Source organism: Phyllostomus hastatus, unplaced genomic scaffold, assembly GCF_019186645.2.
Source record: "Phyllostomus hastatus isolate PE091 unplaced genomic scaffold, TTU_PhHast_1.1 phas_scaffold_182, whole genome shotgun sequence".
NCBI lineage: Eukaryota > Metazoa > Chordata > Mammalia > Chiroptera > Phyllostomidae > Phyllostomus > Phyllostomus hastatus.
In genome coordinates, this window is record NW_025334013.1 from 20,120,236 (window position 1) to 20,148,231 (window position 27,996).

The 27,996-nt window shown below is 51.6% G+C and overlaps 1 protein-coding gene across 1 annotated transcript; it reads right to left on the minus strand.

Annotated features, from left to right (window-relative positions):
- Positions 1 to 1,053: 1,053 nt before the first annotated feature.
- SPOCD1 (SPOC domain containing 1) lies at positions 1,054 to 27,885 on the minus strand. The gene is made up of 17 exons (XM_045859478.1): positions 27,823 to 27,885; positions 20,817 to 22,199; positions 12,025 to 12,066; positions 10,836 to 11,012; positions 10,393 to 10,434; positions 10,176 to 10,236; positions 9,771 to 9,861; positions 8,855 to 9,014; positions 8,617 to 8,733; positions 6,917 to 7,042; positions 4,496 to 4,555; positions 4,318 to 4,369; positions 3,985 to 4,136; positions 3,562 to 3,711; positions 2,918 to 3,007; positions 2,448 to 2,634; positions 1,054 to 1,691 (listed from the first exon to the last, which is right to left on the minus strand). Exons 2-17 carry the CDS (start codon positions 22,158 to 22,160, stop codon positions 1,054 to 1,056), a joined length of 3,489 nt encoding a protein of 1,162 aa, XP_045715434.1. The 5' UTR covers positions 22,161 to 22,199; positions 27,823 to 27,885.
- Between the last annotated feature and the right edge of the window lie 111 nt (positions 27,886 to 27,996).

The window sequence follows — 27,996 nt, forward strand, 5'->3', positions numbered from 1 at the left end:
GAAGGGATGCATATGGGTACCCCCCTTTAGGCCCGGATGAACGGTGTAGTCCTGTCAGAAGTTCTCCAAGAGCCAGGCCCTGCTTAAGCATATGGGTTAGGCAGCCAAGGGCAGCTAGTTTGCAGGTCAGTCCCCAGACTCAGTTCACCGGAGGTACAGCCCACACTGATACACTTTACAGTTGTAGCTGCTGTTAGTAACTCACTCCAGACCCCAGGCAAAGCAGCACCATCCAACCCTAACACCTGTCTGAGTGTCCCACTGCCAGACCAAGGACTGGAGACTTGGCTTTCTCCAGTCCCAGTGTCCGGGAGCTGGCAAGAGATACAGAGAGGAGTCATCCTTTACGGCTCTCCCAACTTCCTCAACAGACCCACACACAGATACACACACACGCTCAGACCGATGCCCACAGACACAGAGACACATAGGGACTACGGTGGTGGCCCCCGCCCCCGCCCCAACTATCCAAAGGAAAAAAGCTTGGTAACTGAACATTTTGACCAGCATTGCAACTTGCTCTCCCATTTCTCCCTAACAATCTGTACGTGCTTTTGCCCCTTCAAAAGCCTAATTCTCTCTCCGCCCCCCACCCTAGTCCTGCCTTCTCTCCCATTACCTCTTCTTCCTCCTAGTTCAGAACACTTACAAAATGCTTCCAGAACCCACTGTGGCAACAGCTGTGACAAAGTGATCACAAAGTGATGGTTAGGAACCTCAGACAAGCAACTGGCAAGGCTGCCCGCTCCATCCCAGCACCTTGGCTTTGCTGCCACACCTGTGCACAAAAACTCCCAGATACACCCACCCCAACCCACACCTGGCCAGGCCCAAGGCTCTCCTGCCCAGCCAGCAGATGTGTGCAGTCTCAACTTTGTCAAAATCTTTATTGAACCAACGATCAACACTAGACAGCTTGCAGAACAGGAAACTCAAAAGGGGCAGGTGGGCTGAGCTGGCCCTCCCTTCCTCTGCCCCTGCCTCTCCCTGGAAGAGCTCAGGGTTCAGCACCGGTGAGGGAATCAAAACCCCTCTTCTGGTGGGTAACGAGGGTCACATTTCTTCAGGGAGGGGACATTCAGAGCCAGCTCCATCTGTAGGTCCCAAAGAGGAGTCAGAGGCTGGGCCAGGGGGCTGGCCAAAGAGGCCAAGAATCCCACAGGCTGCGTGGGGCTGAGGAAGAAGCTCCTGGCCCGAGGATCTCAGGGAGGCTTGGAGCTGGTGGCTCATAGTCACCAGGCATTCAAGATGCTGGAGCAGGGCTTGTTGGGGACAGGAAGCCCTGTGGAGGTGCTGGCCGTGACCAGCTGGTGCTGCTGAATAGGGGTGCCAGGACTGGCACCAGCCTGGTCTCATGGGCCCCTGCCCTCGCCCAGGACTCTGCCAGGTGTCAGGCTCTTCCCACAGTCTCCCCCTGCCTCCAGGGGGCCTCTGCCAAGCACAGATTCCCCTTGGAGCCAGGCTGCCTCTGCCGCAGCTTTGCTGAAGGGCACCCCCTGGGGGAGGGGACCCCTTCTGAGCCACATCTGGCCTCTTGGCCTTCCGCTGGTGGCATCTCATCTCCACTTTTTTGTTGAAGGAGACCGTCTTGCGAACCTTCCCCAGCAAGGGGCTGAACTCTGCTGTGTCTGGAAGCCCTGCCTTGGGGAACAGCACAGCCAGCAGCAGGCTCGAGTGAGTGGTTTCCAGGCCTGGGGAAAGAGGAGAGGAGAAACCGAAGGCCTGGTGGGAAAGGACGCACAGCCCCGCAGAAGCTGCATTCTGGCTGTGGCAGGCGGTCTGGAGGTTAAACCCCAAGAAGAGCTTTCCAGCAGTGAGACGGAGGCCCGTGAGATGCTGGGAAACATAAGTGGAAGGGTGAACCTGTCTCGGAAGATTTGCTCTCAGTGTGGGAAAGGGTTCACCTGGCTGAAGGTAAGCATGGACAGGTTGACCCTACCCCAGTTTCTTCCTCTGTGAAATGAAGAAACTAATAGCACCATTCTGCTAGGGTTATTCTGAGGACTGAATGAATTACTATAAATAAGCTTTTGAAAAGATTTTATGTATTCATTTTTAGAGAGGAGAAGGGAGGGAGAAAGAGAGAGAGAGAAACATCGATGTGTGGTTGCCTCTTGTGCACCCCCCTACTGAGGACCTGGCCCTCAACCCAGGCATGTGCTCTGACTGGGAATTGAACTGGTGACCCTTTGATTCGCAGGCCAGAACTCAACCACTGAGCCACATCAGTCAGGGCTATAAATATGCTTTTAGAACACTGTAGGCCATGTGGTAAGCAATATACAACTGTGGGCTACTGTTGTTATTGTTATCACATTTTCCTATCTCAACAGTTCTCTTCTGAGACACGCCTGCCTTCAGAGAGACATGGGCAACTGTGTCAACAGTGCCTCATCTGGTCACCAAGTAAGGGGAGGCAGAGTCCGGATGGGCATGGAGGCACCCACCTGGGCCTCCAAGAGAGCGCAGTCTGGTGGGCAGGGGCTGGAAGGCGGGCAGGGGCAGCAGGACCACCATCACGTGTTCCACGGCTGCCAGGCCGTGGCACTGCTTATTGTTGAGGTAGGAATAGAGCAGGCGGCAGTTCTGGGTGTCCCGAGCCCCCTGCGGGCACAGCCTGACCGCGCAGAAGTCCTGGAGTTACAGGAGAGAGCGCAGCTGTAGGAGCAGTCATCCTTCGCTCCTGCGAACACCCCGCTTTTACCCAACCCCCTGTGAGGGCGTGTGTCTCCATTTTCCAGAGAAGAAAACAGAGGGGCTTGCCCAGGGCCCCACAGTGAGCCTGCAGTCCCAGGGAGAACTCGACCGGAACATCCCGCACCAAGCCCCTGCTCCAGAGGAGGGGAGAGAGGGAGCACGCACAGAACTGGGGCTATGGTGCTAGCAGAAGAGGGGATGCCCAAGGGTGGGCGGTCACCTTGGCCTTGGCTGGGCAGGTGCTGGCCAGAAGGTCCCAGATGGTGTTCGGAGGGATGCAGCCTGCTGAGCAGATCACCTGGGGCAGGGCCTGAGGGCAGGGAGCACGGCCAGTCAGGCCCTCCAGATTCTCATCGAGGTAGGGCAGACTAAATATCAGCTACTTGAAGGCCACAGGCTGTGGCAAAGACGATGGGCAGGCGATCTATCAGGACCCCAAGTGGCTGCCCCGGAAGCCCTAATCACCCCTGGAGTCCTGTTGTCACAGCCAGTCTCCTGCGACTTCTCAGAAGCCCCTCACTCCCTCCTCTGACCTGCTGTCATCCTGCCTTTCAGCTGATCATTAGTCACTTCACAGGCACTCCTAAAGTCCCCTCTGGGCCAGGGAGGCATAGACCCCTCTCCTGGGTCCCTCTTGCTTTATGCCTTGGCTCCTCCGCCCATGTGTGACTCTGCAGGAGTGGGGCTGGAATCTCAGTTGTCCCCATGTGTAGTGCAGAGCCAGGCACAGAGAATCTTAGAATGAGTAAAAGAATGAATGAATGAATGAATGAATGAATGAATGAATCGAGTGAATGAGGGTGTGAGGAGCTGACTGGGCTGGTCAGTGTGTGAGGGACTCCCTGACGAACAGGGCAGTAGTACCGTGATGAGCCAAGAGCTGAGTCCTGAGACCAGCTGGGCCTTGACCCGGAACTGCTTAATGGAGAACATGTGCAGAGCCCCCTCCCAAGGCGGCAGGCTGGACAGGGCCTTCGTAGGTCCAGCAGACATCTGGAGCCTGGAGGGAGGGACAGAGAGACAGGGCCAGGAGGAGCAGGTCATCAGGGCTTCCCCAAGCATCTCCTTCCTTTTCAAAGGAGATTCTGCGTCTTCACTGTGGGTCCGAGCATGGCCTCACGCAGGGGGAAACCAGCAGGCCAGAAGGATTAGATCCACTGCACAGACACGGAAACTGATACCCACAGAAGAGGTAAGATTCGTCCAAGGCCCCACAGAAAGAAAAGCTCATGTTGTGTCTGCTGCCCCGGCAATAGCCCCCTCCACTGTGCTGCCCCCAGCTCCACACCTGTCCTGGGGCTCCATGGGAGGTTTCTCCCCGAGCTGGGGCATCTCTGAAGAGGACACAGAGGCTGGGCTTGGGGCTGTCTGAAAGACACTGTCCTCCACCCTTCTGTTGGCCTTGGAGAAGCCTGGTAGCTCACATAAGGACTTCCAGTCTGCAAACGGGAGAGGCAGAGCTGAAACAGGGGCAGGCAGCTAGGCTGAAGCCAGCCCAGGGCTCTCCCCACCCTGCCACCTTCTTCCCAGGCCACGCATCCCTGTTACTACAAACCCCACACTCGGCTCCAGCCTGCCCTCCCTGCCCCCATCCCGGGCCCTCCCCGTGTCTCCTACAACCCTTGCAGAGGTGGCCGCCGAGGTCTAAGTAGCAGCGCTCATGCTGCTCTGTGTGGTTTTCCTGCTGCTCCGTGGGGCCCTCCTGCTGCTCCGTGGGGCCCTCCTGCTGCTCCGTGGGGTTCTCCTGCCACTCTGAGGGGCCTTCCTGCTTCTCCGTGGGGCCTTCCTGCCACTCCATGGGGTCCTTTGACGTGGCAGGCAGGGCCAGTGGGCTGCAGTGGATGGGCACCACGGGTTCCTGGGAGGCACAGGAGGAGAGGGGTGCACTGGGAAGGCAGCACGGGAGTCAGGAGCCCTCCATGAGCAGAAAGCCTCAGGGACACAGTTTTATTTTTCCAAACAGCATGTTCTTTTCTTACAAAAGTACTGTGAACTTGTTAAAGAATATTTGGAAGACACAGAAAATTCAAAAATTAAAAAGAAAAAAAATCACCCACCCCTTGTCCTCAGAGACAACCGTTGCTGTTCTGGGTATTCCGTCAGAACAGTTTTTCGATACACAGGTTCTAGGGATCCTTTTACTAAAACAGCTAGGATCAAATACTCAGCCTAACAGGCGTATACCTCAGAGGCATTGTGGGTTCGGTTCCAGACCTCCCCCAATAAAGCAAATATTGCAATTCACGGAGTCAGAGCCACTTTTTGGGTCCCAGTGGGTAACAAAAGTTATGTTTACACTGCTCTACAGTCTATTAAGTGTTCAATGGCTTCATGTATTAGCGAATGTATCTATCTTAATTAAGAAGACTTTATTGTGGTTAACACACAATACAATATACAGATGATGTGTTATAGAATCCTACACCTGAAACCTATATAATTTCATTAGCCAATGTCACCCCAATACATTCGATACATTTAAAAAAAAATAGAGCAAAGTATGAAATACGGGAAGACAATATGCTCATGTATCATAGTGTACCCAGAATAAATTTTAGGTTCCCCCAAATAAAACAAGAAGAATACTTTTGTTTTAAAAATCCTAGCCATCATCTGAGCCCACTGGAAAAATTGTGGCAACAAACTCACTCGACACAGGGTGCCCACAAACCTTCCATTTGCAAATAAGTAAGTAAGTAAATAAATAAATAAATAAAGCAAGTGATGCCTGCAGAGCACGGTAAAGCAAAGCACAACAGAGGAGGTGAGCCTGCACTCTCACCCTGCCCGTGAATTACAGCGGAGGCATCTGCCACGTGCCATGGGCCCTGAAGCTATCACACAGACGGGGCGGGTGGCAGTGCACTCGTGTCACCTTGGTTGCTAGATGACCGGCTCATTCCCAGGTTTTCACTGTTACAAATGGTCCCAAGGACATTCTCGCACAGCAAGGATTTTCCTAAACTCTCAATGATTTCCTAAGGACAAGTTCTCAGAAGCAGATGACAGAATCGAGGAGAATGCATATTTATTTGTAAGACTCCTGATGCCCATTGCCAAGTCACCTTTCTCCTCATAAGAGAAACAGCTTCAAACACAAGCACTGCTTTAGGAAGATTCAAGGAGATCTTTTAAACTCTCCTCTTGCCCCTGTAAACCACCCCCAGAGTGGAGCCAAGGCTCAGGCTCTGGAGTCAGACCTCGGGCTTCAAACCTCAGCTGCCCCTCTGCCAACCAGCTGACCCCCAGGACAAACGGCTCCAGGTTCCTCACCCAGGAAACTGGCACCACTCGCCTCATGGGTCATTGTGAGATTTGAATGAAGGAGGCATTCTTTGTAAAGGGCACACACAGCAGGTGTTCCAATAAGGAGTAAAGATTGTTGTGTGTTATCTTCCTTCTCCTACTCTGCCAGCCCCTTGCTCTTCCTCTCTCTCCTCTCCAGGTCTCCGAGCTCCTCCCCCTCCCCCTACACTCATCTCCACCCCTGAGGGCTCCTCTCTGCACAGGCAGCAGCTCGGGTTGTTGGCCTGGCTATGGGTTGGAAGGAGCAGGGATTTTTGTCTGTCGTGTTCACTGCCATTTCCCAAGTGAGCATGGCTCAAGGGGACTTCCCTGCACTCCCCGTCCCAGGCACACTGCTGCGACTGGGGTGGACGTCTGACCCACGGAACACCCCACAAAAGCCAGAGCCGCCTTCTGAGAGCGACTGAAGGGAGCCACAGGCGAGTTCTGACAGCTGCAGGGCATAAGCTGATGGGTTCATTGACTGGAGGGCCAATGGGCCACCCTGTGAGGCCACGTTCAAGACGGAGGGGCCAAGGAGGAGGAAGGAGCAGGGTGGACACGCGGATAGAGCAGATCCCAGCGATAAGAGGATACTCCGCACAAAAATGCCACCTCAAACAACACGGCCTTCCTGCAAACTGAAGATCTGCGATCTGGGGGGACTGCGGTTCTAGGACCACTTACGTGGGTCCCTTGGGGTTAGGCCTAAAGGAGGGGGACCGGCATTGAGAAGGAGCTGCCAGGCCCCGTCCAGCAGCTGTCCTGCCCCAGGCTCATCTAGACCCGCGTGTTAGGTCACTACCCAGATTCTCAGTGAAGACCGTGGACTGCAGAGGAGTCAGCTGAGTTGCCCGAGACAACACAGCTGGTGAAGTAAGGACTGGGCTCCCGGACATGGACCCTGCCGGCACCAGGTCAGGCCCCCACTCACCACCAGATCTTCCAGGGTCAGCATTTGGTCCGTGTCCCGCAGAATCTCGACTTCACCCTTGTGGGTCAGCTTGGAGGTCGGGAGGCTGCAGGACTCCTTCTGTTGCTGCTCAATGATCTCCAGGCCCTGGTAGGAGGAGCAGCCCAGACTCAGCCGGTTTCAGGGGTCTCTGGCCACCAAGAACCCACGGGCCCACTGTCCTCCATTGAGGCCTGTCTCCTGTGGTCCTCTTCCGTAACAGCCCTTCCTTCCGCCACACTTTTGCTTCTCCCATTCCCTTCACCTGGAAAGCCCTCTACCCTCTGCCCTACCTGTCCACAGTCCACTCATTCACCCTCCAACATATGCTCTGCCTCCTCCAGGAAGCCTCCTTGAACTTCGCTTTTACGCACAAGTCAATTCTGCTTCTGACTGCACCCCACCCTCCATCCTGGGAAGAGTGCAGGCTCTGGAGTGCCGGCTGGATCATTAATAAGACCCACGAGGTAGAGCAGCCTTGGGGAGGCGCTTCACTGCTCTACGCCTCAGAGGATCTGTTCTCTAGGAATTAAGTCGAGAGCACTGTATTAAACAGCAAATGTAGAGCGCTTAGCCTGGAGCCCGGCTCATAGTAAAGGCTACTTGTGACCCTTATCCTTGATCGATGCCATCCTCTCTGAAATGTTTCCCGAAAGCCCGTCTCTCCCTGTGTGACCACCCCGGGAGGACAGAGGTCCTACCCTCCCCGGCAGTGCTGGCTTCACGGGCACGGGCTCTGGCGCGGCCGCACGGGGCTCTGTTTAGAAGGGCCCCATGCTCCGTGCTGCCATCACCTTGAAATTCTTAATAGTTGTCGGACAGAGTACCCCGCATTTTCATTCAGCACGGACCCCACAAACCATGCAGCGGCTCCCGCTCCCTGGTCCCCCACAGTGCCTGGATAAAAGTTCAACCTCCAGTGGACGGACTCACCTAATGGATTCTAGTAATTAATTCTAATCAGAATCTACCAGTGTCCACCAGAACAGGAGCCTTAGCACCCGCTCCATCCTACTGCCCCCGCCCCCAGGTCAGCCCCTCCCTCTCTCACTGGGCCACAGAAACCACCACGCAAACACCCAGAAACCAACTCGGTGCCCACGCCGCCCCTGCCTCTGAACAGTTCCCAGGTAGGGGCGGGGGCATGGACACGGTACATGAGGGGGCAACTGTGAAATGTGGGGGTGGTGGGGTCCCTCACCCAGCCTGGGGCACCAGGAAGACTTCCAGCCTTTCTGGGGCTTCTGAGGCCGGAACGGGAACAGGCACCCGGGGGTCTATCCCCCACAGATGATGGATGTCGGTCATGGACTCCAGGGTCTGGACCATCACCCCCAGGCCCGCTCCCAGCCCAGCTCCACAGGAAAGCCAGTGGAAGACAACTCCCCCTGGGAGCTTCGCTTCTTCGCCAGGCTCCCCATCCCTGCTCCCTCTCACTTTGGCCTCTTTCCCTAATTTGTTTGGTGGAGTCCCTCTGACTCTCCTGCCACCTGCCTGCTCTTTCTTTTCATCTCCTTGTTTCTCCATTTCTCTCCGCCCATGCTCCCACATCTCCCACCTTCCTCCTCGCTCTGGCTCATGCCTCCCATCCTGCTCCATACTCGGGTCACCCCTCCCCACGCGCTCCCCCCATGTCCTGCCACCTATCCTGACCTGACCCACGGACCCAACAAAGAGCTCACCCTTTTCTCCTCCTGGTCCCGCCAGCGAGCCAGCTCTTGGGGGGCCAGCTGAAATGAGTTCATCCGCACCAGGCCGTGGGGGGTGACCTCTCCATGGACCACTTTGAGAAACAGGTCCTGCAGGGGCAGGGGCAGGGGCAGGGGCTGCACCACACCACTCTGAGAGCCCCCACCCCAACATCCCGCCAGGGCTCCGTGCCTCTGAGAGGGGCCTGGCCCAGACGCAAGTCCTGCTCACGTGGTTCCTGGGGTCACGCAGGTTGAACAGCAGGCTGCGGTACTTGTTCTTGTAGTGGCAGTTGGTGGCTCGTGTCAGTTCAAAGAGGGCTGCCTCGATGCCAGCAGCGATGCCCTCCACCACCTCCTCACTCAGCGCCAGGTGTGGGAGCTGCCGGAGGCTGCAGGCGACAAGGACAGGGCCATGGCACTGCACCGCGAGGCCGGCCGGGCACTCAGGCCAGGAGGGACAGAGATGGGCGGGAAGCAGGGTCTGGGCGTGCTCCTGCATGAACCCATTCATTCTCACCCCAAGTCCGTGAAGGGTAAGTGTTAGCGTTCTCCATTTACGAAGGGGTAACGGAGACTCAGAGAAGGCTACTGGCTCGCTCGAGGCCACATGGTTAGTGGCAAAGCAAGATCTGACTGCTCAGCCCTGGCCCATGGAAGTAAGAAATGTACAAGGCGGGGAGCCTGGAGGAGGGTAAGGCATGAGCCAAGGCGGAGGTCGGGGCCTTTGCCCTGGATGTAGCCTTGTGTCTGCCGTTGACTTGCTGGGCAGCTTTTGCAACGTCCTGCCCTCTCCAGACCGTGGTCTCGCCATGGGTGAAGGACAGCCCTGGGCTCCGATCTCTGAGGTGCTCCCACCACAGAGTCTCATTGTGTCTGAACACATTTGCTGAGGGTGACATCCGTGAGGACCTGAGCAGATGCCGAGAGCTGTGGCGGCTTAATGGGAAAGCATGACCTTGAAGCCAGAGAGGCCCAGGGTCAAATTTCAGCTCTCTTCTCACTCTTGGTGCGGGCAAGTGACCTCACGGCTACACAGTGAGTTAGTCACGCACACAGAAGCCCTTACAATGCGGCCCGGGCCAGGGAGGGAACAGTAGCCTGTCGGGATGTTGGGGATGTCAGGGAAATGGGGAGCAAGGCCTTACCGACTCCACAGCACGTTCTGCATGACACGGACCACAGTGTCCCTTGTCCCAATATCCAGGAGAAGCTTCTCCTTTTGGAGTGGGAGCTGAACTGTGGGGAAAAGGGTTACAGGTCCAGGGGATGCTCAGGGGTAAAGGGAGGGAGTGACTCCGTGCTGAGGGGCTTAGGCAGGCAGAGGAGGGGGCCCACTCTCAGAGACCTGGCCCCCTATCTGTCTGAGAGCTGAGCCCAGGCAGCCCGCAGCCCGCGTCTCTCTGGGGAAGGACTACAAGCTGATTGGAGGGGGGCGCGGAGGGGAGGAAACATATCTTGTCCTCCAGGGCCTACTGGGCATGAGCCCCCTTCGGTTCCACCAGTCCCCGGAAGACAGGCGAATGCTGAAGGCACCACCCACGGCCCCTCACCTGAGTCTTCTCCCCAGTCCTGTTCACCCTGCTCCTCCTCTTCAGCCTCCACTGGGCTGCACTGTGGGGAGGGGGGCAAGGAACTGAGGCCGTGTCTTTGTGTCCAGCCTGCCGGCCCCCAGGGACACTGTTTCCCCCAGCCACACCCCGATTCCCACATTCTCCCTGACCCATGACCCAGAGAAGGCAGCCACGTGACAGGGACAGAAGCACTCACCCCTGGATCCTCAGCACAGGCCTCCTGAAGAGGAAGCCCCTCCTGCAAGGGAAAGAGTACCTGAAGGAGCAGCTGAGGTCCCTGTGGATCAGGGAGCCACTCCCAGACAGTGGGAGGGGTCAGAGAGGACACCAGAGCCCCACACCGTCCCTCCTGAGGGAGGCCACTGGAGGAACCTGGGATCACCAGGAACAAAAGTGGTCAACCACTCCCTCTCCAAATGCACTGGAGGCCCAGCCCCTCCCTCCCAGGAGAAAGAGCACACAGACCCCCCAGGCTGGCCAGCCAGGTGGCGGTCTAACCCTCTGGCTGCTGCATTCTGTGTGACTGTGAGCAAGTGACAGCCTCTCTCTGGGCTGCAATGGCATCTCTGCGAGTCGGGTGTGGAGGCGTCTCTCCACGGGACTCAGGGACATCACCTATGTAAACACCCTGTTCTGTACCTGGCACCCCGTGGGGCCCTGGGCCCTGGGCCTCTCCTTCCTTCTGGGCCTTTGGGCAGGTGAGGCAGAGCTGACCTCCATCATGCTGTCCAGAGGCCCCAGCTTTGGAGGCTGCAGCCCCCTTGCCTGGCCAAGGCTGATGGCCCCCAGGAGGTAGATCACTGCTCCAGAATCAAACTGCAGGGGGAGAACAGCACTTCAAAACCGAGCAGTGAGCGCTGAGGCTCTTCCCTGCTGAGGGCTCGCCTTACTGGTGACGGCTCACCCTCCCCCACCCCCGGACTGTCAGCTCCATGAGGACAGGGAATGCGTCTCAGTCCCCGATACATTTCCAATGCCTACAAAAGCCTGGCATGTAGTAGGGCTCAGTACATGCTTGCCATCTGGCCCGTGTCCCAAGAAGGGAGCCTGTCTTCATTCCCACCTCTCCTCTTCCCCACTCACTCTGATACATTCAGAGTTAACCAGACCCTTCTCAGCCTCCTGACCAGAGACGCATCTCATCAGCTGCTGAGTGGGCGTTTGGTCTTCTTTTTAAAAAATATTTCTTAATTGATTTTTGGGGCGGTGGGGGGAGAGAGACACACACATTGATTTGCTGTTCCACTGATCTATGCATTCATTGGTTGATTCTTGTACGTGGCCTGACCAGGGATCAGATCCATAACCTTGGCATATCTGTATGATGCTCTAACCAGATGAGCTACTTGGCCAGGTGGTCCTGATTTTTAATGAGCTGCAGAATCTATCCTGCTCTCCTTTGTGCCCTGGTTGCCAGGAAGCTCAGTGTAAACTTTGAGCCTTGCAGTTGTACCTTTCCAAGATGAGTAGAGGGGGAGGGGTTACTGTAACAAGATTTCCCTTTCTCCTTCCCTTTTTCTTGCTTTCTTTAGGCTTGTATCCCATTTAAAGTATGTTTTGATCCATTTAATTTATTACAAACTATGGGGACTTGTTTTGAAAGCAAACGGGGCTGGAAAGGGATGGTCAGGTTCCACAGTCTGGGGAAGACTGGAAGTCGGAGATTGGGCATCATGGGGAGTGGGGAGTATGAGGGTGATGCGGGAGCATAAGGGAGCAGAGAAAGGCAGGGGCTGGGATTGCCTCTGATGTGGAGAGCCCCATCCCCCACCCCACCAGACCTGGGAGAGGGAGGAAGAAGGGTAGTAATAAAAAGTAAAAAACCTACGTAACACACATGCTTCACCCCATGGGGCATTTTCATTTCCTCCTTGGAGAGAAAGAGGATGCAGAGGTTAGAATACAGAGGACCCAGCGACCCACTGCAGGGAGTTAATAAGAAGACACTCACACAGAGGTGGGAGATATATGTTCGGTGTTCACTGAGTTGTCATTTACAACCAAAATGAAATGAGTGAGATCAAATGTCACCCAAGGGGGATGGTTCGTAAACAGTGGTACACCGTACTATGGATTCCGTGTGGCCATTAAAAAGAGTGAGTCATAAAAACTACAATTCATCAGGGGCTTAGCAGGTGACTGGCCTTGGAGGGAACACATCACATGTGATCTTACAAAGATCTCAGAACACTATGAGGTATGTGCTATTTCTAACCCCATTTTACAGAGGAGGAAACTGAGGTTCAGAGAGGGTCCGAAAAGTCCTGCCGCTACTAAGCAGCAGAGCTGGGAGTAGAACCTAGTTCTGTCTGACTCCAAAGCACTTAACTGCTGAGCTCTGCAGAAGCACTGGCTGGTGTGGAAACATGTCATGCTGTACTATTAGGACAAAGAGAGAAAGAATAGCAGACAGAATCTATTGCATAAGCCCATTTATGTAAATATATATTTATAGATGCATAATAGAGGTTACCTCTGGGGAATGAAATTCCAGGGGGGGACTTTTGCTTTCCTCTTGTAGACACTCGGGTACTTGTGCTATTCAAAACGAGCACGTCTTTCGCTTATAATAGAAAGCATTTTTTTTAACTAAAAAACAAGTCCAGAACAATGTGTGTCGTGTGCTACCACTTGCATTAAAAAGAGAGAAAAAAGAATTTTTAAATTTGTATTTGCTTGAATCTGCATAAAATATCTCTGGAAGTATCCAGCAGAACCTAATCACCGAGGCTGCCGACAGGAAGGGGACTGGGAGCTGGGAAGGAGCCTTCTCACCTTTTTTTCTTTTTAAAAACCATGGGAATGAATCAGTCTTCCAAAAAAAAAATAAATTGAGAAAGAGTGGGGGGCGGGGGGAAGTAAATGGGACATCTGGGAAGGAAAGCAGGGAAGGTATTAAGAATAGCCCTTCACGATTGAAGACCCTGTGGCCGGCCTCTGTCTCGGGGGTCCGCAGAGTGGCATCATCAGCCCCCAAACGACCAGCAGCAATCAGACCAGCAAAGACATTCAGGAGTGCCAACCTTTTGGCATCTCTGGGCCACACTGGAAGAAGAGTTGTCTCGGGCCACACATTGAGTAAGTGAACACTAACAAAAACAGTCAACTCTCATAATGTTTTAAGTAAATTTATGGTTTTGTGCTGGGCCTTATTCATAGCCATCCTGGGCTACGTGCGGCCCATGGGCCGTGGGTTGGACGCCCCTGCTAGATACTGGACTTCTCAGACCAGAATACAAAATACACATGTGTCACCTGCTTAACGAAATGAAAGGAGTCAAACATCTGAGCAAAAGACAAAAAATACATATTTTAAAAATGATCAAGCAGATTTCACTGAGAACCAAACACAACTTCTGGGAATAAAAAATACAATAACAATAATTAAAATTAAACATTCAATATATAGACTTAATAGCATATTAAACACAGCTGAAATAAGGTAGCAAACTAGAGTAAAAAGGACTAATTAATCTAAAATTCCGAGAGAGAGGGGAGAGAATGGGGCAGAGGTAATATTTGAAGATACATGGCTAAGCATTTTCCTTAATTGATAAAAGACAACAATTCACAGATTCGAAAAGCTCAGTGGATTTCAAACACGACAAGTTAAAGTAAATCCACACCTACACGAATGATAGTGAAACCACTCAACACCAGTGATAAGCAGATCCTAAAAGCATCGAGAGAAAAAATGATAGCTAACACTTGAATCACACTGAAAATGTGCTACCACTGTTTTGCATGCTTTACATGTTGGTTCATGTTATCCTCACCACAACCCTCTGAGTTAGGTACTGGTATTATTACTGACCCCATTTTACAGAAGAGGAAACTGAAGCACAGAGAGGTTAATCAGCTTGCCCAGCATCACACAGCTAGTAAACCAAAGCACTAGGATTGAAATCCAGGCAGTCTGATTCCAGAGGTCACACCTTTAACCACTACTCTATAATGCCCTTCCCCAGAAGACATTTCACCTACAATTAGAATAACAGCTCACTTCTTAACAGTAATATGGAAGGCATAACAGAATGATATTTTTAATGTGCTTAAAGAAAATAACTATCAAGGACTTCCGGCCAAGATGGAAGCATAAGTAGATACACTTTGCCTCATTGCACAACCAAAAGAAGGACAACAATAAATTTAAAAACAAAAAAAATGCCCTGGCTGGCATAGCTCAGTGGATTGAGCACGGGCTGCGAACCAAAGCATCACAGTTCGATTCCCAGTCAAGGCACATGCCTGGGTTGCAGGCCACGGTCCCTAGCAACTGCAAATTGATGTTTCTCTCTCTCTCTCTTTCTCCCTCCTTTCCCTCTCTAAAAATAAATAAATAAAATCTTTAAAAAACAAAACAAAACAAACTCACAACTGCCAGAAAATCGAACTGTATAGAAGTCCAACAACCAAGGAGTTAAAGAAGAAATATTCATCCAGACTGGTAGGTGGGGCAGAGATGGGCAGCTGGGACGGAGAGGACACGTGGCAAGGTGGCAGCTGGAGGACCAGGTGGGTGAGGTGATAGCTGGCGGATGGGATGGTCCCACATTCACATGAGAATAAACCAGGAGGAACAACTGGGGAGCGAGACAAACCATGCAACCCAGGGTTCCAGCAAAGAGAAATAAAGCCTCAAATCTCTGGCTGTAAAAATCTGTGGGAATTGCAGTTGCGGGAGAAACTCCCAGCATCACAGGAGAGTTCGCTGGAGAGATCCACAGGGTCCTAGAACATACACAAACCCACCCACCCAGAAATCAGCACCAGGAGGGCCCAGTTTGCTTGTGGGTAGTAGGGGAGGTAAGTGAAGACCTGCCAAGAGCTGAGCAAGCAACATTGTGGGGTTCCCTCTCAGACCCCTCCCCCACATACAGCACTGCAACACAACAACATGAATTGTCCCGCTCTGGCAAATACCTAAGGCTCCACCCCTTAGAAGTAACAGATATGCTGAGAAAAAAAATATGGCCCAAATGAAAAAACAGATCAAAGCTCCAAAACAGAACTAAGCAATGAAGAGACAGCCAACCTATCAAATGCAGGGTTCGAAACATTGGTAATCAGGATGCTCACAGAAATGGTTGAGTATGGTCACAAAATAGAGGAAGAAGTGAAGACTATGCAAAGTGAAATAAAGCAAAATATAGAGGGCACCAACAGTGAAAGGAAGGAAACTGGGACTCAAATCAGCAATTTGGAGCAGCAGGAAGAGATAAACATTCAACGAGAACAGAATGAAGAAACAAGAACTCAGAAAAATAAGGAGAGGCTTAGGAACCTCCAGGACAACTTTAAACACTCCAACATCCAAACCAGAGGGGTGCCATAAGGAGAAGAGGAAGAGCAAGAAATTGAAAATTTATTTGAAAAAAGAATTGGAGAACTTCCCCAATCTGGCAAAGAAAATAGACTTCCAGGAAGTCCAGGAAGCTCAGAGTCCCAAAGAAGTTGGACCCAAGGAAGCATACACCAAGGTACATCATAATTACAGTACCCAAGATTAAAGATAAGGAGAGGATCTTAAAAGCAGCAAGAGAAAAGGACACAGTTACCTACAAAGGAGTTCCCATAAGACTGTCAGCTGATTTCTCAAAAGAAACCTTACAGGCAAGAAGGGGCTGGAAAGAAGTATACCAAGTCATGAAAGGCAAGGACCTACATCCAAGATTACTCTATTCAGCAAAGCTATCATTTAGAATGGAAGGGCAGGTAAAGTGCTTCCCAGACAAGGTCAAATTAATGGAGTTCATCATCACCAAGCCCTTATTATATGAAATGTTAAAGGGACTTATCTAATAAAAAGAAGATGATTAAAAATGAACAATAAGCCCTGGCAGGCGTAGCTCAGTGGATTGAGCGTGGGCTGCAAACCAAAGTGTCACAGGTTCGATTCCCAGCCAGGGTACATTCCTGGGTTGCAGGCCATAACCCCCGGCAACCACACATTGATGTTTCTCTCTTTCTCTCTATCCCCCTCCCTTCCCTCTCTAAAAATAAATAAATAAAATCTTTTTAAAAAATGAACAATAAGATGACAACAAACACAGAACTATCAACAACAACAATAACAAAAAAATAAACTAAGGATACAACTAGAAAGGAACAGAATCACAGAAATGGAGATCACATGGAGGGTTGTCAGTGGGGAGAGGGGAGACTGAAGGAAAAGGTACAGGGAATAAGAAGCATAAATGGTAGGTACAAAGTAGACAGGGGGAGGTTAATAGTATAGGAAATGGAGAATCCAAAGAACTTATACGTATGACCCCTGGACATGAACTAAGGGGGAAGGGAATGCTGGTGGGAGGGGGGAATAAAGGGGAGGGAAAAAATGGGACAACTGTAATAGCATAATCAATAAAATATATTTTTTAAAGAAGAAGAAAATAACTATCAATTGTGGACCCAAGCAAAATCTTTTCTGAGAATGAGGATAAAATAAAAGTATCATAGAGAAAATTGAGTTATTATTTTTCGTGATAATTTAATTTTTATCAGTAAACAAAATGTTAAAGGACAAACTGGAGGCAGAAGAAAGGAAACATGATCCCGGATAGAAAAGCTGAGAGGCAAGGAGGAATTCTGAGCAAAAAAGTGATAAATATGTTGTTAAATCTGAAAAGCATTGATTTATGACACTATAACAACCATGTGTAATTTGTGGGATTAAAAAAACAATGACTTAGGACCAACTAGTGGATAACAACAGCACTTCGACAGGGAAGGTTCATGCTTGGAATTAAAGTATTCCAAGATCCTTACATCATTTCAGAGGAAGGTAGAGATAGTAACTACCTTTATACTTTAATAAGTTAGGTATTTGTGTTAAAATTTCTAAAATAACCACCAAAAGAATATAAGTGGGGCATAGAAAACTTCTACCCTACTAGTGGGATAAAGAAGAATAAGGAAAAAATCAATCTAAAAGGAGGGAAAGTATAGAAAGTGCAAAGCACAGAATAAGACAGTAGGATTAGCGTGAAAGAAATCAGCAATTAGAACAAATGGAAGCAGACTAATCCTGGAGATAAATAAAACTAATTATCAGAGCTTTAATAAAGGAAATCCAGTTACAAGATATTCAAAAGACCAGTTCCTAAAATACAACAATGCAAAAAGATAGAGAGGAAAAAATGGAATCATATGTGAACAGGGAACTACCAGCCAAAATACAGGTTTGTAGCTATATTAATATCAGATGAAACAGATCTGAAGGCAAAAAATAACTGGAAGCAAAGCCCATACTGCATAAGGCTCCAACCCGCCTTCTGCCTCTAGACTTTTGCACACGCTCCGCCCTCCTCTTGGCAGACCCTTCCCACCTTGTTAAACACCTGCTTCCTCTGCCCAGACCCAGCTCGGACAGCCCCCTCCTCTGCTCTACCGTGCCATAACACCCTCCCACCCACCCCTCCCCGGGAAAGACTCAGTTGCCCTCCGGGTATCCCGGGCCTGCTGGCCTCCAGTCTGTGCATCGACTCTCTGGTGGCTGGCCTCCCACGTCCTGCTTGTTGAACAAATTAGAACAAAGTCCCGATAAAAACACAACCCCCTCAGCCAAGCCTTTGGCAGCTTGCTCAGAGTGTGGACTCTTGAACCTTACAAGCCCGGATTCAAATCCTGGCCGCACCACTCACTTGCTGTGAGACCCTGAGTGAATCACTTACCTTCTCTAAATCCCTGTTTTCTTAATTGGCAAAGCAAGGGTATTAACACTGGCTTTTAATGCTATGGTGAGGATTAAGTAAGAGATGGTGACATATGTGAAGCTCCTTGTATACAATAAGAACTCAATAAAAAGCGCTATTCTTAGGTCACCCATCTGTTGGAAAGACACAGTCCTCCCTCACATACCTCCTGACACTCTGCAGCTACACACAGGACACCTGAGGCTGGGGCCTGGGTGGGGACAGAGGGGCTCTGTGCCTCCCTGGTTGTAAGGGACAGAGCAGGGGGCTCTGGCAGAGCTGCCCTCCCCACGTCCCCTGCCATCCAAAGAACAGCTCCAGACCTTGCTGGCCACTGCAGGGCTCAGGACAGAGAAGAAAATGGCGTTCCAACCCACCTCCCCACACCCCTTCAAGAGTCTCCACTTCAAGCCAGAGAAACACAACACAACCAACCTCACATACCAGATCCTAGCAGTTCTGGGACCCAGCTGACTCCCCCATGTCATAGTGGAGGAAACTAAGAGTCAGAGAAGAGACATCTTTCATCTCAGGTTGCCCTGTAGTAAGAAACAGAGCCTGACCTTGAACACCCCTGTCTGCCCCTGGCACAGGCCAGGCTGCCTCCAGAAGGTGCTAGGGCCCTCAAGGGGACTCCGGACCTGCTGGACACTATCCCCACACCCCGTCCTTAACCACCCACCCATCCCCGTCTTGCCCAGCCTCAATTCTCCTGCAGCTGGCACCAGTTGCCATGGCAACGGGTTATTTGGGATGCTGTGGGATGATGGGCTGTGCCGCAGAGTCAAGGATGGGGCCTGAAGGCGAGAACAGCCGTGGGCCGCTTCCAGCCAAGGCAGCCGGGCCCCTGGCTCCTCTGCCCGGCTCAAGCTAGCCTCTCAAACACTGTGGACCCAGGAACCCCAATTCTAGGCAGCTGGCCCAAACAACTAACGAGAGATGGGGAGAAGCCAGATGTGCAGCAATGTCCATCCCAGCATTACTTAGGGCAGGCAACACTGTGTGTCAATTGCAGGCAACATTCTTGAATATTTTTCTTGCACTGGCACCTTGCTACACGCCAAGCACATGTCAGCTCATGCTCCTCACCACCACCCTGTGAGACTGGCCAGAAAGGTGAGGTCACTTGCCTGGGTCACTCGGGTAGCGGCGAAGCCAGGACCCAGTGACAGTCTGCCGGCCCCCAGGCCTCGTGCTCTGAACCACACTGCAGAGGCAGGAGAGGAGAAGAGGGAGTCCCAGCCCGTCCTCTAGTCCTGGCAGGGCCTATGACAAATCCGTCTGTAACTGCTACGGTGTAGGACGCAGGGATTCACCCGAACAATACGTACCAACTTGGAAAAAGCTTCAAACACAGCGGTGCATGTGAACTAAACAAAGCACAAGCCCCAGAACAATGAGGTTTGTGTGAGCCTATTTATAGAGAAGAGGGCGCGCTATGTAGGTGTTCACACATGGGCAGAAGTTCACAGGAAGAAGACTGCTGACAGTGGTTCTCTGCAGGTGGAAGGCAACGGGGCTGCGAGGCAGTCAAAGGGATTTCTTCATTCTGCACTAACAATTAATTGTGAAAAAATTGAAATACCAAAAAATTCCAAGTTATAAAATTTGGCACACATGATCCCACTTCTAGGCAAAGATACATGCATAGAAAAAAAGGTGGCAAAAAGGACATATACCAAAATGTCAGCAGGAAGTAGCTCTGAAAGTTGACATGATGGGGATTTTTATTTCTTCCTTATTTTCTGTGATGAACACACCTTAGTTTTCTTATTAAAAATTAACAGCTTCGAGGAACGCTTACAAAGACAGTGGAAACACATTCTAACGTCGTCATGGCACCGAATGGCGGTCAATCACACGGGCAGCTCACTGGTTCCCACGCCAGTTCTACAGGCTCGCCGCTTGGCCTTGAACTAGTCATCTCACCTCTCTGAGCTCTGGTGTCCACGTCAGTAAAAGGGGTACATGTCAATGGTGTCTACTTCACGGGGCTGTTAGCTAAGTTGAAGACAAAGTGCTTGGAACGGTGCTCAGCACGTGGAGGGCAGGCTAGACAGGATCGCTGACAGCAACCGCAGCAACCCTCCCCAGCAGGGAAGGTGCAGAGGCAGGCCGTGCAGGCTGCCATGTCACGTCCTGGCTCCGTCATTCACCAGATATGTGACCTGGGGCCTGTCACCCTACCTCTCCAGGCTTCACGAGAAGATTCAGTGAAAAGGGCTCAGCACGCAAATATGATAAAAATTCAACTATGTGAGAAGTATACACCAAAAAACAGGTAGTGCCATCATTTGCCTTTGGTGTATAAACATGTGAGCTATAATTATTAATAAAAGACAATTATAATGTGTAAAAGAGCAACACCGGGAACTGACTCCCTCTCTGTGTATGAGCTTGGAGAAGTGTGTGAACTTCCCTGAGCCTCAGTTTCCCCATCTGGAAAGACGGAGCCAATGCCCACCTTAGAGGGCTACTGTGGACGCTAAAGCAAAAGCCAACTTCACGTAAATTCAGTCTTCTACCTTGTGCCATATGCTGTGCTAGGCACATTATTTTACACCGTCATCTCCTTTGGTCCTCAGGGCAACCCCATTAGATTAGAACTAGTATTTCCTTTTTTACAGATGAGGAAACAGAGAGGTTAAAAAATGTTCCAAGTATACTCAGCGAGGAAGTGGGCAGAGGCAAGATTTGAACCCAGGACTTACCCATTCCAAAAGATACTGACCCTTCACAAGATGGCAGCAAATGTAGTTTCTTTTCTGTTTCCTGACTTGGTGGGCTTCAGTTTAGTCGTGTACGAAATGGGCATGAAGGATAACAGTCACTAAAAGTCTACCCAGCTTAGCTCTATTAAATTCCACTGCCAAGCATGGCGTTGAGAGACCGGTCTTCCTATCCCAACCTCTCAGACTCAACTTACCAGTCTGGGGAAGCCTCCTGGGCAGGATGCTGCCGGCTGGTCCTGGCTGGAGTTGTCTGGGCTTCTGTCTGTGCCCTGGTCCTCAGCAGGGGGCACTGGGCCCGTGCCCAGCATAGCACACTTGGATATTCTCTGCCCTTTGAATGAGTCTGAGCGAGCCTCGCTGGCTGCAGACTCTGGGGAGCCGGCAGAGGTGTCCGTGGGAGCAGCGAGCCCTTGCCCCAGCCTCCCCCTGGATACTGGCTGAACCTTGACCTCCGGCTCCTCCCGGCTGGGTGAGGTGGCAGGGCCACCATCACCGCCAGCCCCCACAACGACCCGCTCAGCTTCTTGCCACTCTGTGGAAGCCTTTCCAGACTCTCCCAGGCACAGTGCAGGGCTCTGCGCAGGGTCCTGGGCAGCTGGCCTGAGGCTCTCCCCTCCACTGGGCAGTGGGAGCAGGACAGGGTCGTAGGGGCTGCCTGGTCGGGCCCCGCCCCCTGCAGCAGGCAAACACCTGAACTTCTCAGTCCCTGAGGCAGATCCCACACAACATCCGCCTGAATCTCCTGGCCCAGGCCCCGTGTCCTTGGGAGAAAGAGGCCAGCAAAGGCCTCCCAACGACACCAAGTCAGCACCTTGTGGGGGATCTCCCACACATTGGGGGTCGTCCCCACCAGGCCTCTGACCAGGCCACAAGAAGCCACCAAGCCCCTCCCCACCTTCTGAGCAGGCCTTACGCTTTCTGCTTTTCTTTCTTGCCCACACAGGGGCTGCGCCTAGTGAGGATGGCAGTTCCCCTTTGGGGGGTTCCTCTTTACTGAGGGTGGGGCTTCTTCCATCACACCCTGGAGAGCCCCTCCCTCCTTGTCTGACCTCTCTGGGCCTGGGGCAGCTCGTCTCCACACCTGCAGGCCTCTCCCTGCCAGCCAAAGCTCTCTCTGGGAGCCCCACGGACATGCCACAAAGATTGCTGGCCCAGTTTTCATCCAAGACTTTGTGTAGAGAAATCTGGAGTTTCTTGGTGGCCAGAGCCCTCCCCTGAGCAGGCACAGGGGGCAGCTGGATGTGGAGCTTAGGGCCAGGCACCAGATCCTGCCTCCGTCCAACAGCCTGCAGACCAAGGACCAGCAAGTGGGCACCGCCAGCCTGGGAGCTGGCACCCTGATGGATCTCTTCCCTGGGCACCCCCTCTCTGCTGCCAGCCCCAGCTGAGGCCCCAGAGCTTTCCCCAGGCAGGTCTGGGGCCAGGCCTGACACGGAGCTCGCTTCTTCCATGTCCTCCCGGGAAAGCCCACAGCTTCGTCGGGGTCTGAGATCAGGGTCCTCTGTGCCGGAGCCCTCTGCAGCCCCTTCCTGAGACATGTCTGTCCACCCACAGGGGCCAGAAGCAGAGCGTGGGCCCTGTGAGGAGACAGAGAAGAGGCTTCGTCACGGAGGGTCTGACTCACCAGCCCATTCAGCACAGCAGGCCGTGGGGAACGAGGGAAACAGCCTCCCTCCCAGGTGCCACCACCCCCGGGGCCCTGCCCACTCTGGAGGCCTGGAGGCCACAGGGACTGGGGATAGCACCCACGGATGTAAGCACCCCAGCAGGGCCTGCCCCCCACCAAATAGGGTTGAACTGCAGCAACCTTGCGGCCTTCCCATCTCTGAGAGTTCACACTTTTGCTCAAGTGGGATGTGATATTAACAGTTACCAGTTATTAACTACTTACTCTTATGCATTATTTCCTTTCACACTGGTGGCGAGGAAACACATAAAGACCTTAAGACACTCGCCAAAGAACACGCGGATGGGAGTGGAAGGGCCCATATCCTCTCTGCAGCTGAAAGCCCAGCTCTAAACCACTGCTTACGGAGCAGACTCCGGAGGGCGTTCATTCCTATCACCTTCCGGTCCCCCGCGCATCGTTCTGGTTCTGCTAGATACCACAGCCAGGCTCCCAAGCCTGAGAAGGACAGACCCCTACCGCTCCAGGAATCCGACTCCCAACCGTCCAGTAGCTCTCAACTGGAGTCCCCCGGCTCCCCCTTCCAGGGGTCCACCCCCAGCTGGGAAGAGGCTGAATCACGTGAGGCGAGGAGCACTGGGTGAGGGGATGGGGGCGTAGTCTCCGGGGATACGCAAAGGGCTTCCCCCGAGACGAGCTGATGTCTCAGCACCAGCAGAGGGCGCACTCCCTCCAGAGGACTTCCCGGAGGAGGTGCCTCTCCCCCACGCTTCTGAGCCGAGGTGGGTGGGTGCCTGAAGCCAGAGGTCCGACGTGATGTCGAAGGGCCTGGAATCTGAGAGTTTAAACTGGATCTTAAGGTGATGGAGAGTTCCTGGAAGTGCCTGAGCCCCTAGGGGAATATCAGAATCAGATCTACATGGTTTCCTAATTATGATTTTAATTATCTCAAATATAAAAATAGAATTCAGATAGATAAAAATGCACATCCAAGCCCCCCAAAAAGTTGGAAATAATTTTAAAATATCCTCTCACTTCCGAGCCCGGGAGCAACCATGCTCTTTTTCTTTTGTTTCTTTTTCTTTTCTTTTCTTTCTTTTCTTACTATGTATTTTAGTTTTTTCTTTATGTTACTTTCATAACTGGGAATAATGTACTCACAGCCCATCACCTGATTTACTAGTGTTAACAGTGTCTATGATTCCCTGCGGTGATGGTTTCATCAGCCATCCTTTTCCCTTTGCTCCTCCCCAATTTTTTTATATTCATGCTTTTATATTGCTACTGGTTACAATTATGACTTTGAATAATAGGCTTACATGTTGATTTCTTCTTTAGACTGTATCTTTTGATTCTCCTCCGTGTGAGAGGAATAATTTCCCCTCCCCAGGTTTGCCCTCCTCCATCGACTCGGTTGTTGCTTTTGCTTTGTCGAGGTTTGTAGTGGGCACGTTCTGTTCTGGGAAGGTAATTCAGTTTGCCGTGCTTTGCCTGGAGAATGATTCTGCACTCTGAAAACCAGATGACGTTTATAACATTGCTACTATGTGAGTGTTTTCACTGCAGAATTCAGGATTTTATAGACCTCGCTAAGAGGAAGATGGGATTTCCGGCACTAAAGCCTGTGCCACGTGAGGTGATGAGGCACTTCCAAGCGATTGGAATACGATGCTGCGGTCAGAATGAGTAAGTTAGATCTCTATATCAGGGTGCATGCATCTCCAAGACATGATGTTGGATTTAAAAGGCAAGATAATGTTAATAACCAGGGAAATGGAATGCCAAGTATTTGGGGATATCTTTGTACTAGTCTTCCATTTATTTTTCTGTATATTTGTCTTATAAATAAGGTGTACTACAAAAAAAAAAAAAGGAAGCTGTTATGTAATCCACATTGAAAGCTGTCATGATCTGGCTGTCAGTGTCACAAATGAGTTAAGAGCTGAGAGTGGATGTCACCAGCAGCATCCAGCTGCTACTCTAAAGAAATGAAAGACCTCCCCCCACGGAATGTCCTGCTCATCATGGCAGAGACCTGACCAGGGTCCCTGAGGCTAAGTGGACTGTTATGCTGGTCCATTTGCATCATGGAAGCCTCCCACCATTGGGGAAAGAAAGGGGGTGCCGAGGTGCTCCCCCACCCCATGGTGCTGGGGGTAAATGGACAGTGACAGCCAGCACATGTGGTGCTATTTTGAGCCAGCGACTGGTGTAAATGCTTTACCTAGCTTAATCCTCTATTTACCTTTTTGAATTACGTTTATTAATCCTTCCACCAAGTCTATGAGGAAAGTACTTTGATTGTCCCCATTTTACAGATGAGGAAATAGGCACAGAGAGATTCAGTAACTGGCCCAAGGTTCATAGGCGGTAGAGTTGATTGAGGAGCCCAGTCCCTCTGTCTCCTGATATTCTGAAATGTCTCATTGTCATAAAAAGTAATCAGAGGTAGGTTTTGCCCAGGTTTTGGCCCAGTGCCTTTGACCAGACTGTTTGCCAATTCCTCGCTGACTCACGACAGCACCTCTTTTCCACAGCCTTCCTTATTCACCACCGGGGTTTCCCGCTTTGCTGTTATTGGGCCTGGCTGCCCCTTGCGTTGAAGCTCCTTCCTCAGAAGTGAAACTAGACCTAGAGTAAACTCATGGGAGGCTGCAGGCGAGATCCAGAGGTCAGGGGGTTTCTTTCATAAATGTTTATTGAGCATTTACCATGGGCTAGGATTTTTGTATATCTTCTCATTGAATCTTCATATCAATACTATGAAGTATACATACATCATTATAAACTGTCAACAGAGGAGGAAAACTGAGATTTTGGTAGATGAAGTGACTTACCTAAGATCGTGAAATATGGGAGAAGCAGAGCTGGAGGTTCAACGTCAAGTGCGACTCAATCCAAAGTTCCTTCTCTAAACTATATGCTCTTGAGGGCAGGAACCAGACCAGGTCTGCCTTGTTGGCCACTATATTTATTCACAGTACCCAATGTGGTAGCTGTCATTTAGTAAATGAGAACACACACGTAGGAAGAATGTAATGGCACAGTATATGGGAGCCAAGGAGAGCGTCTGGTTTTTGTGGGCTTTTTTTTCCTTTGATAAATGGTTTCTCTAAATAAGTTTAGGCTCCCAGAAAAGCTGGAAATGTAATACAGGGAGTTCTATATGCCCCTCACCCATTTCCTTCCACTGTTAGCATCTCACATTATCGTGGTCCATTTGTCACAGCTAAGAAACCAACATTAATAATGTCACTATTCACTAAGCTACAAACTTTATTTGGATCTCACCAGTTTTCCCACTGATGTCTTTGTTTTCTGTGTCAGGGTCCGGAGCAGCACCCTGAAACCGTTGGCAGGTACCTGTCACGTGGCACCCCGGGACACTGCATATACCTGTCACATGGCGCCCTGGTGCAATCAGCCATCATGTCTCACAGTCTCCTCTGGTCGGTGACAGTGCCTCAGTCTTTTCTCGTTTCTCATGAACTTGACAGTTTTGAGGAGTGATGCTCAGGGGTTCTGTGAAATGTTCCTCATGTTGGGTTTTTATGATGTTTTTCTCCTGATTAAACTGGTTTTAAGGGTTTGGGGCAAGAATGACCCAGAGGGCAAGAGTGTCACACCGTGTCGGGGACATGTGATAGCCACATGACATCACAGGGGCAGGGGCCTCCATCACGTGGTAAGACGTTGTTTTCTAGACTTCACAGGAAAGTTATTGCTTTAAGAATTTTAAGGTGGAAGGAGATAATATTTTCAGAGAACACGTAATGACGCAAAGTGACGCATGTGATGCTAAGCACAGGCTTAACGCTGGAGCCAGCATGGCTTCAGCTGGGGGGATCTCCCTGCCTTGCCTCCCTGAGGTGGGCTGACTTTTGTCACTGGGCCTCTCCCGCGGCTGGGGAGGGGGAAGGAGGACACGAGTTCATTTTCTGTGGGCGTTTCTGTGCACGGCCTTCATCCTCGGCCACTGCTGTGGAGTCAAAGGGAAGAGGGGCCGATCCGGACCACACCGAGCCGCCAGCGAACAACACCTGGGGGGAGCACAGGAAGTCCCTGCGAACCCCGCTCCCCCAGAAGCACCCCCTGCACTGCTGGTCAGCAGCAGGCTGCTCGGCCAGAGGTCGCTCGGGCCGTCCACAGCTCCGGCGAGACAAGCCCGGACCTGCCTCTGACATGAATTCTCTGATTTGCCGAAGAGCATGTTCAATCAAGGTTGTGGACTTCGTGAGCTGGAAAACCAGAAGCAGACCTTCTGGGCCCAAGGCAAGAGGTTTCCAAGAACAGTGAGCAGCTCTGTGTCCCGAGGCTGGGCTCCTACTTAAGATGGACACACTGCCCCTCAGGGCCACCGGCAGGACTCTGCTCGTGCTTCCAGGCACCGGTGTCCCCCTGACCCCAGCTGGTGGGACCTCCTCTAGACACTGTTGCTCCTCTTCACTAGGGTCATGGCCACTGCCATGGGACAATGCGAACTCTGTTACAGCTAGTGATCCTGGTCAAGCTCAGTGGCCACCACTGGGCCTCTGACAGAGCCCTCCTGAGATGCCACCAAATGTGGCTGTCTATATCTCTAAGTCCTGGGCCACAGCGGAAGTGATTCGATCTCCTGTGCCTCTGGGCTTCTCCCAACCCTTCAAGGTCATGGACAGACACAGCCAGGAGTGAACCGAAAGCTGTGGTGGCCTCAGTTGAATATGTTTGTGTTTATGAAAAGCAGGCCTTTCCCCAGGCTGCCAGGGGCTGCTGGCGCACTGAGCAGGGCTGCTGGTGGGCACGGATCATCGCAGACTGACTTACGGTGTTGATGGCGACCTGCTCTCCCCCTGGGCAGGTCCCTCTGCCCCACCCTTCCACTCGGCGCTCTAAGAAGGAAGTCACTTGGTGCAGCCTGTGCTGCAGCGATGGACAGCACGTGCCACCTCCCTGAGCACAGAATATGGACGGAACTAATCTGGAGTTTTTCCTGAGAGATTGGATTCTTCCCAATCATTTATTTATACCATGTATTTAATCATTTATTTGTGGCAGAATGGACTCATGGATTACTTGTTTTATACTTTGGGTTGTAATGCAATGCCACTTTACTTATTTTGTAGCTCAAGCTCTTCCAGCTTTGGCTCCTGGGAGCTCTTTTCCTCGGCTCCTGTGTTTCTTTGACATTTTGACATTTCTGTTTGGGAGGGTACGCTTCCTACCTCCTTGGAGACTTTTGACTCCGCTGATGTCAGATGTCAGATACGGGCGAGACTCGGACTGAGTCCCTCTTCATTCACCCGGGCAGCTGGCTCCTGGGCCTTTGAACCCCAGGCCGTGGCTTTGCCTCTGATCGGGGGGACCTCGGAGCTGCCACACACGCTGAACCTTAGACCTTGCCCTTTCCTTCCTCCTGCAGCCACTGCCCCGTAGAAACAGGGCCCTTCCCCAGCTGAGTGTGCCCAGTTCTGGCCCCAGAGAAGCTCGGTAACCTTAGCAATATAACTATATCCCCCATGTGTGTGAATAAACTTCTTTAAAGGACGAAACAAAACAGAAAAATCTGCCTCTTGATTATCTTTGAAACTGACCTTATCTGCTGCATTCCTGGACTTCAGATCAATGTCCTTTTGCCTGAAGCTGTTTTTGTTACACGGGGCCCATCTGGCCAATGGAGCATCAAGGTCTTCGGAGTCACCCAGACTCAGATTCCAATCCCAGCGGCTCTGGGCAATCATTTGATCTCTCAAAGCCTGTGTTTCCTC

Bases quoted from the DNA above. Each gene is read 5' to 3' on its own strand.
- SPOCD1 (XM_045859478.1), bottom strand. From the start codon at position 22,160: ATGTCTCAGGAAGGGGCTGCAGAGGGCTCCGGCACAGAGGACCCTGAT. The intron at 10,237-10,392 runs GTGAGTGCTTCT...CCCTCCCCACAG, and splicing joins CCTGTGCTGAGGATCCAGGG to TGCAGCCCAGTGGAGGCTGA. The intron at 1,692-2,447 runs GTGGGTGCCTCC...CTCTTTCCCCAG, and splicing joins GCGCTCTCTTGGAGGCCCAG to GCCTGGAAACCACTCACTCG.